The following is a 12,267-nucleotide window of genomic DNA, read 5'->3' as shown; positions in this document are numbered from 1 at the left end:
GGATCAAGAAATTTTAGATGGGGTAGGAGGAAACGAAGGTTGATGGAATCTTACCCCAACCATGGTGGATATAAGAAGATTTTGGGAGTATTAATTAACCTAGGTTCACATAAATTGCACTTGGAACATTTGAAGGGTTAAATATTGCACTGACATGATCCAATGGCCAATGTATCAAACACAAATTCAGATCAGGCCGGGGTTTGTTTCCTATTTTATCCCCGCTGACAACTAAACTAAAACAATTAACTAACCACATAAAAGTGCCTGGACGTTTTTGTTTTTGCTATATTAAAAATTCCCTAAAAATCAAACGAGAAAACCTGATCCGATCGATAGGTTAATCGATTTGATGAGCGCATTCAGTTGTTACCCGGGTAAAAGTTAGTAATAATTAGTCCCTGAAGCCAACTTAGCGGGTAAGTTAACTAAGCCTGAACTATCTTTACTACAATAATAACTTAACTACTGTTTTTTTGGAAAAACAGTATTTGCTACAGATTGAACCATATTGGCCGTATGTTAGTGAGTATGAAATATTTTGTGGTAGCCAATCATATGAAATCTAATAAAGTGTATTATTCGACTGGGTCTCATTACTTAACACTAAGAGCTCTCCAAACTGCTCGCAGGTGCTCGTGGACAGAAACAGAGAGGAGCATATTCTCATGCTTTTATATTGTTTTATATGTATTTTAATTGAATTGACAAGATGGTTAAACAAAATAGATAAGATAAATCAGTGTAGCAACGATACTCAGATGAAAATCTTTTTTTTTCTGTTTACAGAATAAATCATTGGCAGAGTATCCAACAATCACAGATTACTCACCGTATGAAGTCGGAGCTAAATACAAATTGAAGGACTACAGGAGACAACGATTATAAACCAGTTTTAAATAAATGCACCAAATGTTTTGTTAAACCTATCATCAATACGAAATAATACTTATATAAGCCTATCGACATTTTGGGCTTTCTTCGATTTCTCTTCAAAACGTGTTTCTCCTCGTTTTTTGTCGTTAAAAGGGAATTTTTCCTCTAGTTTAGATCGGTCATGTACAATACAGGACATTTAATACATACATTTAATTGTCCGCGTTCCTATTGAAAATACGTTGTTCATTACGTTTGTCAAAATACGTTCATTACGGTTGTCAAAATACGCTGTTCATTACGCTTGTCAAATTACGTTGTTCATTGCGCGTTTGTCAACATAAGTTATTCCTTTGTCAAAATACGTTGTCCATTGTTCGTTTGTCAAAATACGTTGTCCATTGTTCGTTTGTCAAATACGTTGTCCATTGTTCGTTTGTCAAAATACGTTGTTCATTACGTTTGTCAAAATACGTTGTTTATTACGTTTGTCAAAATACGCTGTTCATTACGTTTGTCAAATTACGTTGTTCATTGCGCGTTTGTCAACATACGTTATTCTTTTGTCAAAATACCTTGTCCATTGTTCGTTTGTCAAAATACGTTGTACAGTACGTTTGTCAAAATACGTTGTTCATTACGTTTGTCAACAACGTTGTTCATTACGTTTGTCAAAATACGTTGTCCATTGTCCGTTTATCAAAGTACGTTGTTTATTACGTTTGTCAAAATACGTTCATTACGGTTGTCAAAATACGCTGTTCATTACGTTTGTCAAAATACGTTGTCCATTGTTCGTTTGTCAAAATACGTTGTACAGTACGTTTGTCAAAATACGTTGTTCATTGCTCGCTTGCCAAAATACGTTGTTGATGTTCATTGGTCGTTTGTCAAAATACATTGTTCTTTTGCTCGCTTGCCTAATACCATTTTTATACGCAGGGAAGACACAATGATATTTTGCATTCATTTATTAATTCCATTCTATTGAATTACACATACACCACTGCGACCACACAACCCCTTAAAAGAGGTTTCCTCTGCTTTCTGTTTATTTAACAAGAAAATGTCTCTTATCAGGTGTTCCCCCAGCCCCTCCCGAAGGGGAGAGGGGTCTATTGTATATATGAATAAATGAATATCGTATATATTTAAATTGAGACAAATATTAAATATTCTAAGTGTTTACAATTTAATAGAATGCAATACTGTATATTTTCAGTATATAGACAATTATAAATCAAGGTGTTAAACATTTGTTTATGGACTACTATCATGGAATGTTACAAGCAATAAATACAATAACTATTCTACTGTATATACGAAAGAATAATGGAAAATCACAAGGCTTAAACTCAAGATGCAACAACTTCACTAATTTCAAACTTTTGTACTGAAGAGTGCGATTTAGAATTAAGATATATATTAATTTTGGAATGATTATTTTCAATTTTGTTATATATCAACCATAGGATTAAAAATAAACCCATGCTTATGAGGCTTTAATAATAGTTGTCTTATGACAGAAAATGAAACCAGGACCAGAACATGATAACTACCAAATTACAGTCTCAAAACCTTTGGTATCAGACCTAATTTATATGTTTAATAAATAACTAAACTTGTTTCTTTTTTTAATTTAAAGTAAAACTGTCCAAAAAGCAAAAATATTAATCAATCACACAGCTTATATAAACATGGATGGAATAAAAAAAATAGTTTCAACTGCCTTCTTAAATTGCGTTTTCTGCACTCCTGCTTAGTATTTTGAATCCACTAATATTTTTAATCTCTCATTTAAACACTCTTTAAAAATAAAGCAGCCCCAGTCTGTATCCATATCTCCTGATTACCACTGCAGGGTAGTGTCAGTTTGGTGACTATTTTTTCCCTCTCAGCAGAGAAGTACACAGGCAGCGAGATGCATTCGCTGGGGTTATACGGATCTCCCATATCCTTGGGTACCCATGCCACGGTACAGCCTGGGACAGAAGAGACGCTAGGAGAATTAGGCTGGTTACTGGTCAACTGGCTGCCATCGAATGTACAGCCTTCCAGTTGAAGCCCTCCAATCTGAGAAAATTCATAAATAGTATGTTACAGTATTAAGTAGTATTTTTTATATACAGAAATAATTGTATTATGATATATATGTCTTTGTAAAGTGTAAATACCTTTACAGATTGCTTGACACCTGTGATGCCACCTGTCCATTTGCATATAAATTTCAGTGCATCCATTGACGACTTGCTCTCCCTGTAAATATATACAGTACAGTATTGTGTGAATCGTATATATTTTTAATTTGACATGGAAGACATACAGTACAAAACAATTATCATTATTGTCATTACTAATACTTTTATTAATTAATATTTTATAATCAAGAACTATGAACATTTTTCTCAAAACATACCTTGCAGTTTGCTGGCGGAGTGCATTTAAGAAGGTGTCTGGGTGAAACAGCTCGGAAAGATCAACAGTATCTGATAATAGGGAATTTGACTGCACTTTTTGTACCCACCCCTGCAAAGCAATGGTTCGAGCCACTACTGTTCTCAGGTAGTGTATCGGGTCTTCTGGGCCATCCCATTTTTTCTGCCATGCAAGAGGAACCTTTAACAAAAGACATAATATTTCATTTCCAGATTCTAGGATACCATAATAGATTATAAATTGGAGACATTTACATCATCTTAAACTCATTTGGAATAATGTAATAGGTGTTTTATGTACTATACCTCCTGGTTGAGTAGGTTTTTGGCCAAGGAACTAACTTCACTGGTAAGCAGTATGGAGCCTCTGAGCACTTTACTTAGACTAGCCAGTGTAGAGTGAATGAATTGGACAAGGTGTACAGCATTGTAATACTCCTGCAGTATGAAGGAATTGATTGGTGGCTCATTCCCAGACTTGTCTGTTGGCACTTGCACCTTGGCATGGATTAGCTGTGAACCCTGCGAAAAGAAACATTTCATTTCCAAAGTAGTATGGATAGTCAAGGTCAATATTGAAGATTCCATGGCAATCCTCAGTAGGAAGGAATCATAGAGACTTTCTTAGAAATTCCTGAGAAATCCTAGAGACTCCAGGGCAATTCTAGAGACTATGGCAATCCCAGAGATTCCAGGGGAATCCTCAGTACCAGAGGAATCATAGAGAGACTATGGCAATCCTTGAGACTACAGGACAATCATAGAGACTTCAGAGAAATTAGCGACTTCGCAGCAATTCTTATAGACTCTGCCAATCCCAGAGATTCCATGGGAATCCTACTGACTCCAGAGAAATCATAGTGACTTCATAGCTTAGAGACTCCAGGGCAAGTATCTTACCTGGTTCAACTTTTTCCAGAGGTTAAGTATAGGTGTGAGTTCATTTGACCATTTGTCCTTGTCAAATTTACCAGCCTCTACATCCAGGCGTCGAAGCACCTTCAGTTGTGATATTACTTGACCACTGATAAAGCGCTGTGCTGACCGTTCAATGTTTGCTGGTAGCCCAAAAAAGGATGGCTTGTCAGTCTCAGGAAAGTTGGTAACAAGATCGATATAATCCTGAAATAAAGGACAATTATAACTTTGAGGGTCCAGTCAAGAGAGGAATGTGTTTAGTTGGTTGATGTCATTTACACCACTAAGTTGTCTACTATCTCTGGATCGGAGATGATGACATGATAGCAATAAATTTATAGAGAATGACGGAGATTGGATGGTTGTCACATAAAAATATAATTATTCTGAAGAAAAAACACAGAATGTGTATCATACCTTATCGTAGCATGAGCTAGGAAGAGCAATGTTAGTGGCCAGTTTCTTCCGACCTTTTCCCCCACTTAACACATCTTTGTTGAAGAACTGAGTGAGGTAAGATTGAAGTACTCTCAAATCAAACGTGTTGTCGACACGACCTCCATATATAGCATTCTCAAACAGGCCATGCACAAAGTCCCATGACACTTCTTTGGCTTTAGAAAATAAAGTAAAATAAAATGGAAATCAAGAACTCTTAATTGTCGTAATTTCCTCACCAGAGGTCTGCAGCTTCTGTAGGCTAGTGACCCATAGTGGGTGGTCCAGTAGTGACAATGTTGGTACACAGGTAGATATAGTGTGCCTTGTTAATACCTTGTCATCTGCCCTTTGACAGGTCCATGACAGTCTGCTTTCTCCATACTTCTCTATTTAGTGCTTCTTATTTTATTTCTGAATATGTATTTTTATTTTCTAATCTATCATTATTAAGGATATACTATAGCATTTAAAATTCCCAACATTACCACAAAATCAGAAATAACTCACCTGCTGTGCCAACTGAATGACAAATATCCTTTGTATCAACTGATTCAATATTGAGTATAACATTTTTTAGAATTTATGTTGCAAATAGTACAGAGTAAATTAAATATTTGAATAAAAATAAGCATACATGATTTAGAACATATCCTGTCAATGATGTCAGCTCCAGCTCTCAAATCTGCCATGGAAAATTCATAAAACTTGGTCCATCCCTGAGGAATGAAGTTCCGTCTTTCCTGACAAATAGCATGGAACCATGCCAAAGCAAACAGAGCCTGGGAACGGATGACATTGTTGTTCTTCGAGACAAAGTCTGTTGACCAGGACTCATAACTACGCTGAAGGTTTTTCTTGATGCCAGGTGGCGCCTGTAAAGATCACATATTTTATTACCTTCTGATTTTATTCTTCTACAGTTAAAATTATACCATGGTGAAGCAAAATATATTATCATTAGATTATTTTCCGAATGTATTTGCATTCTGTATGAAGGCATTTCTAAAATTTATGAAGCATAGTGGTATTTGTACTATGCCAGAGATTTAAAATTAATGAGGTTTAACAGCAACTAAAAGGAGGAGATTCAATTGCAGAATATTCCATTTTCAGAAAAGGGGATAATTAATCAGGTGAAAAGAGAGCAGGTGTAGCTTCTTACCTCATATGTTACTTTTAGACTAGACTGTAAAAGGATGGTTGGGAACTTAGGGTGACTTTCAGCTGTCAGCCACAGTCTAAAATTCTCATGTGTTACAAGAGAGTTCAGCTCCTAAAAAAAGACAAATAACAATAACTGATGATGAAGTCATTGATAGAGATAGCAATTGTAACTATGATGGGATTATAAATGACAAACTATGAATAGAACAAATTAATAATTTTACCTTTTCTAAGACTGGTAGCCAAGCAGTAACAAGATGAAGATTCTTCAGACACAGCCATTCACCATTCCTAGAACATTCGTGCAATAACTGCATAGCTATGTCTGCTTGCCCTTGTCCCATTGCAACCTGTATATTATATATCCATTTATTAGTGAATTTTCTTTGTCTTTAGAGAAAAAGAAAGTATGATGTGCCCAAATATGGTAGTGATATGACATCATCTTTTTCATATATGGGCAGAGTAGACAGAGCTTAAGATGGTTTTACGTCATACAGACCTGATGGTACTTGTCATTTCCAATAACCTCATCAGCAAGCTCTTGCAGCTCCTCTGAGGCATCAGCGCCTGGTGAGATGATGATAAGGATTGGTTCTGATGACACTGTCTCTTGATACAGCCGCTTCAAATTCAATGATGGCGGTGACAACTCTTTCATGCCTGTATTAAAAAAGTTATTGAAGATAAGATAAATCTTTATTTTTATGACCACAAGGCAAACATGACATTTGTTTTCCTTGATGCAAATACACACACACTATACAGAAAATATAACAGATGATATGAGAGTCACAATAAAAGCGTTTTTAAATTCATAGGAACCAGTCATTTGGAAAGATTATTATGATAACTTACCGAGAGCTTTACAAGCAAACACGCTCATAGCGCTTTGAAGGCGGTCAGGACGGATAGCTTGAACTACCAGTAACTAAGAGAGGAAAATTAAAATACCTTTAAACCTTAATAAATTACTAGGCTTCTGCTCATCAGAGTACTGCTCCAATTTTTTGTTTGTTTTACTACTACGGAGTACTGCTCCAATTAATGAATGTAACAAAAACAGAACTGAATATAAATGGGATTATAGTGAACACAGAAAAAGTTGACCAGAAAAGCAAACTTTACCATAACTCTAAAAAGTGTATATTAGTAACAACTTATTTATACTATCAATAACAGCAATTCTTTACCTGTTGGAATGGAGAAACTTTCTTCTGGAGAGGACTTGGAAATTCAATCTCACATTGTGAGCTCCTTGAGAATCCTGACCACAAACTGCCATCAGTGAAGCTCAGTGACTGGTATAGTGCAACAAAGTTACTCTGTAGCAGAAAAGAGAGAAAATTATAATACAGTAATAATTAATCAATATGCAAGACTAAATGCAACAGCTTGTATATGAATAAGGTAAAGTTTTCAAGTCAACAAAGTTACTCTGTAACAGAAGGGGGAGAGAGAGAGAAAAAGAAAAATTATAATAGTAGAAATAAGATACTGTAGCAAGTGGAGAGTTGTTAATTCAAGTCTTTCTATCTTGGCGTTACTTTTTAGTTTAGGGAAAGTGATCAAGCAGTTCCTCATGTGAAAATTCTTTTTGTTCAATCAATCAATCCAGTATCACAAACCTTTATGATATTGACCTCTTGATGTCTATCCTCATCAATCCAGTTGGGCATTGCATCCTTCTGACGTTGACCATCAGATTTGATATCCGATACAATCTGACCAATAAATGCTTCCCATTCCTGAGTAAACAAAGTACAAAATGATTTATATTAAGATTCATTTTCTGAATGAAACTACTTGGTTTAAAAAAACAACAAATATACAAGTTGATTGTCTCACATACTAAGCTAAAGTAATGAAATAAGTTACATACATTTTCTTGGAACATTCCTGGGTGCATTCCATAGGCAAGATGAAGGGCAAACATCAACCTATCTGCTTTAAATAGTGAGCGGCATACATACTCATAAACGAGGTCCTGCAAGCATTTGATAAGGCGCTGTATCCTCATCTCAGTGCTGCTTCCATCCTACAAGACACAAATAACATACTAACTATGAATCTAGCAACAATTTGTCAATATTATTATTAACTAGAGTTTACCCCTTATAAATAATAGAATATTCTCCTTTTAAGAAGATTTGATCTATTTTAATTATGTACAGTATATATAACTAATAGATGGGAATGTACTTACGGTTTTTCCTTGCAATGCACGAGAGAAAATTCTCAGGAACGCACCCAAGCTAAAGCGATACATGTTATTCAGCTTTGCGAGGTCACTAATAACAAAAAACAGGGTGCTACCATTTTCTGCCAGGGGTAGAAAAGCATCACGCTCCTAAAAAATAATTGTGTAAAAAAATGATGTAAATTTATTTTTGTTGTTGGTTGGTTTCTATTTTGAGGAAAACTTGAATCTAGATGTACTGTAGTACAATAATGGTTTACCTGATCCAATGAAGTCTGTAGGTCCACTGATTCTGTCAAAGACTTTGAGATTGTCTGGCTGCTTTCTTTGGTCTTGTTCAGCGAGTCCAACAAGTTTTTGTTCTCTAGAATGTTTCCTTCTGCTTGGGCCAAAGTCTGATGCAAAAAAAGATGATGAGTTAATAAAAATATATTCAGGGTCTTTAATATTCTGTAATGGGTGTTATGCAATTTTGAAAGCATATAAATTTATTATCACACTGTGATTGCACAGGCAGATAACATCTCTTTAAAGCTATGATAAAAATCAAATGAATTCCTGCTGACCTCCAAAAGAGATTCCTCCAGTTTGGCTAGTTGGATCTTGAGATCTTCTTCTTGTTTCAGCAGCTCTGTCTTCCGAACTTCTAGCTCAGGCTTCTCATGTTGGATGGTCATGGCTAGAAGCTGCCCTGTAAGACCAGCCCTTGTGGTTGTAAAGTTTATCTCAGACACGATGGATGCGGCATCGGGTGGTATCTCTGGATTGGGGTGACGAGTTGTCAGGAACAGACGGAAGTCTTCGTTGTAGTCAATCATTTTCTCCCCAATCTGAACAACATATCTTGGACCTAATATGGAAAAATAGTGACTCTTAGATATATGTACCAATTATGAAAATATTAAAAATCATTGATTTTCTTAAATTATAAAATTATATTTTTACAAAAATTTCAGCCATTATGTTAAAGCTCAGTTAGGTATATAGACTGTGCATTTCTGTGCCATACTCCTATTGTTATCATTTCTAAAAAAAGATATCACTTATATTTACCTTGGCTAATAAGGTCACCTCGTAGGAGCGGATACAGCATGGGTTCAACCTTGTCTATCTCTTGTATAATTAATGTTTTTCCAAATCTTACTGCAAGCTCCAATGCAGTACTGAAATTTGTATCCTATTAAAAATTAAAAAATACATTAAATATTAATAATTTATTTAGATGATAGGGTGAACTTTATACATGTTGATCTCCAATAAACTGCAACACGATTGCATATTTGGCAGTAAATCACTCGCTATGATTTGGTGAGGACATTTGGAAATGGGTTGTGGTCTGAAAATGTACTAATTAAAACTGTGCAGTATTAAATTATTAAGATTTTTCCTACCTGCTGATTGACAACTTCTAGTCTTTGTTCTTTCAGATGTGTCTTAAGCCATTCAGTAGCCCTTGATGATGGGTCCACCAGGAAAGGACGTAGAGAATTCTACAGTCAATAAAATATACAATTTAAATCTCAAATTTGACTATTTCCTATGTAATATTTGATGAAAATGAATGCCAGAAAATCAACAAATACAAACCAATATCAAATTATTAGTCTAGACAAATCTATGTCCCCCTCTGAGTTTACTTGACACCATTAAATATTTTATAGAAAACATATTTAAAACATTTAACAAATTTCTGAATTACAAATATAAATGGTAAGGTTATGATTAGGAAGGTTAGGATTAAGAAGGTTAGGATTAAAAAGGTTATGATTAGAAAGCTTAGGATTAAGAAGGTAATATGATTAAGAAGGTTGGATTAAGAAGGTTATGAGTAGGAAGGTTAGGATTAAGAAGGTTATGATTAGGAAGGTTATGATTAAGAAAGTTAGGATTAAAAAGGTTATGATTTGAAAGATTAGTTTCTTTATTAATTAAAACTTGTTCGATTCGGTGCTGTCGTACAGTGTCACCATAACATACAGTTATCACTATATCTTTGCAACCCATACAATTTGTTAAGAAAAGCTGTGGCAGCTATGTTTATCTGTTTGTACAATAATTTGTATGTCTTCTTTACATTAATACTGTACAATATTAATTGATGTTTATGTGCAAAATATTTACATATGTGCTATATTTATGGAATAGTGGAATGATAAGTTGTCAAAGTAATGTACTATCAACATGTTTGTGCAATAGTTTAATACAACCATAAATAATGGTTTGAGCAATTGACTAAAAGCAAACTCAGACAGCACTATAACATGTGGCTTATCGGTCATACATCGCTGTCTCATCAATAAAGGTTGTTTCTCACTTGGACACCCATGGTCAGTAATCAATCAATCATGATGGGATGGATCACCCAAATTGTCACTTGTGGTGGCCAACTCACCTGCAGTTGCGGCAACATCATTACATTGTGTCTAAGTGACACATCATCTACAAATTCTGTGATTGTTTTGTGCAATATGTGTATGTTTTAGTGCCACACTAAATGTTTAGTCACACCAATACAACTACAACTACTACCACGTCACACCAAACCAACATGAATCTTACCCCTACACCAAGATCATTGATCTTAATGGTGTCACAATAATTTAAGTTGTTGATAAAGATATCAGGCATCCATTAGTGGTACAACAGCAACGAAAGCATGCAATGAACAAAATAAAAATCAAATGAAACAAAATACTGATCATTATCATCAAAACCTGATTATCCTTAATAATAAAATACAGTCACTTCTCCAATTTATGTAACCTCTATCTCATCACAGTTTGTACTTAAGAAAGTCTGTCATTTGGAGCGTAGGTGTCAAACCTCTATGGAAGTTGCTATTGGAAGTTATGTTATGAAACTCTCAAACATAATTCAATACACAATGTTAAAATAAAAACAAAATAATCTGTAACATAAGATATTTATTAAATTTGTTAGATGCTAAAAAATAAAAAGTAAACGTATTATCATTATTACTAACTCAATAAAAACAAACACAATTCTCATATTTTACATTAAACTGTGGAAGATGTTTGCCTGGTATCATTCTATTCAAGCCATTAATATCATTGTCATTGGTCCATGCCAGCTGAGAAAAACAAATCAGCAGATACAATGAAAGTAGGTAAAATAATTGCAACTGTACAACAAGCTAAGAAGCAATTAATTCTTCATTTAATTCATTTGGTATGGTCTTTACTTGTTGGTATATTTACCCATGCGAACTGATGAAAGTAAACTTTAAAAAACATTTATATCAATGTAGACAGAACTCCAATAAGATCTTCAAACTCTACTAAAGCTCTGTCTACACTATCAAACTTAATGTGACAACAAAAATGTGATGTGCCCAATACGGACACAATGACATATCACTACCATATTTGGGCACATCACAAAATAGTTAAAACTCAGGTTGCCAGCTGCCAGCTCTTTAAAAATCCTTTGCTTAGTATGTACAGTATGAATCATATTATGTTGGGGTTTTGTGTCAAACTTTTAAATGTTCAATTTCATAAGAGCAGTATTAACTCTACTGAACTGTTAACCTCTACACTTACCGTATTTGATAATCGTTGTAAGTAAATTAATAAGTTACTTTCTTGTTACACTTGACTGTCAGATTGTTTTTTTTTAGTTTCATGCTGTTTGCATTATTTAGTTATGCAAATTAAAGGCTTTATCATTCATAGAACATGCATAAGTTAAGACATTCAGATAGATTTATATATGGTTATTACTGACAAGATATCTCAAAATAGACATCCATATTTATCATTACATCATCTAAAGATATAAAACTATAATTAGAACTGTACAAAGAAAAATAGATTTTACTAACCAGTAGCACAATAACAGCATTCTCCATGGACAGGTTATCACTTGGAAGACCTTCTCCCTTCCATATCAATTGTTCACTCTCTGTGCTCAGAAATCGTCGCATGTCAAAAGCCTTGAGGTCGATTTTCTCCAGCCACGAGGCTAGTGTGGCACGACGCTCATCCTCTGGAGCCGCTGATAAGTAAGTGTTGAACCCAGCAGCTACTTGAGCCTTCTTGGGGAGTGTCTCAAGTTCGGTTTCTAGTTCTTTCACCTGAAATTTTGATGAAATTTTATTTTTAAAGAAGCCATTTCTAAAGCCCTGTTAACACTATCAAACAACAAATTGTGATGTGCCCATATATGGACATGATGTGATATCACTACAATATTTGTGCACAATTTTTTTGT

The 12,267-nt window shown here is 34.7% G+C and overlaps 1 protein-coding gene across 2 annotated transcripts in view; it reads right to left on the bottom strand.

Moving 5' to 3' along the window:
* Positions 1-1,832: 1,832 nt before the first annotated feature.
* LOC144843246 (cytoplasmic dynein 2 heavy chain 1-like) overlaps positions 1,833-12,267 on the bottom strand; it is a 47,964-nt gene continuing 37,529 nt past the window's right edge. The window contains exons 54-74 of one of the 2 annotated variants that reach the window (XM_078700038.1): positions 11,879-12,130; positions 10,594-10,614; positions 9,426-9,524; positions 9,088-9,211; positions 8,601-8,884; positions 8,295-8,429; positions 8,041-8,184; positions 7,717-7,872; positions 7,463-7,582; positions 7,028-7,159; positions 6,693-6,765; positions 6,337-6,497; positions 6,059-6,184; positions 5,833-5,943; positions 5,305-5,542; positions 4,647-4,843; positions 4,212-4,433; positions 3,618-3,833; positions 3,293-3,492; positions 3,051-3,132; positions 1,833-2,949 (exon numbers count right to left, since the gene is read on the bottom strand). In XM_078700038.1, coding sequence (XP_078556164.1) covers positions 2,674-2,949; positions 3,051-3,132; positions 3,293-3,492; positions 3,618-3,833; positions 4,212-4,433; positions 4,647-4,843; positions 5,305-5,542; positions 5,833-5,943; positions 6,059-6,184; positions 6,337-6,497; positions 6,693-6,765; positions 7,028-7,159; positions 7,463-7,582; positions 7,717-7,872; positions 8,041-8,184; positions 8,295-8,429; positions 8,601-8,884; positions 9,088-9,211; positions 9,426-9,524; positions 10,594-10,614; positions 11,879-12,130 — 3,369 coding nt within the window. In that variant the 3' untranslated portion in view covers positions 1,833-2,673. The remainder of the gene's footprint in view (positions 2,950-3,050; positions 3,133-3,292; positions 3,493-3,617; positions 3,834-4,211; positions 4,434-4,646; positions 4,844-5,304; positions 5,543-5,832; positions 5,944-6,058; positions 6,185-6,336; positions 6,498-6,692; positions 6,766-7,027; positions 7,160-7,462; positions 7,583-7,716; positions 7,873-8,040; positions 8,185-8,294; positions 8,430-8,600; positions 8,885-9,087; positions 9,212-9,425; positions 9,525-10,593; positions 10,615-11,878; positions 12,131-12,267) is intronic. The other variant, XM_078700039.1, reaches the window with a different exon arrangement.

This window comes from Antedon bifida, chromosome 5 (assembly GCF_963402885.1).
Source record: "Antedon bifida chromosome 5, ecAntBifi1.1, whole genome shotgun sequence".
In the NCBI taxonomy this organism is placed as follows: Eukaryota; Metazoa; Echinodermata; class Crinoidea; order Comatulida; family Antedonidae; genus Antedon; species Antedon bifida.
The sequence above is the reverse complement of the archived record's forward strand: the minus strand, read 5'-3'. Positions and strand labels throughout refer to the sequence as shown.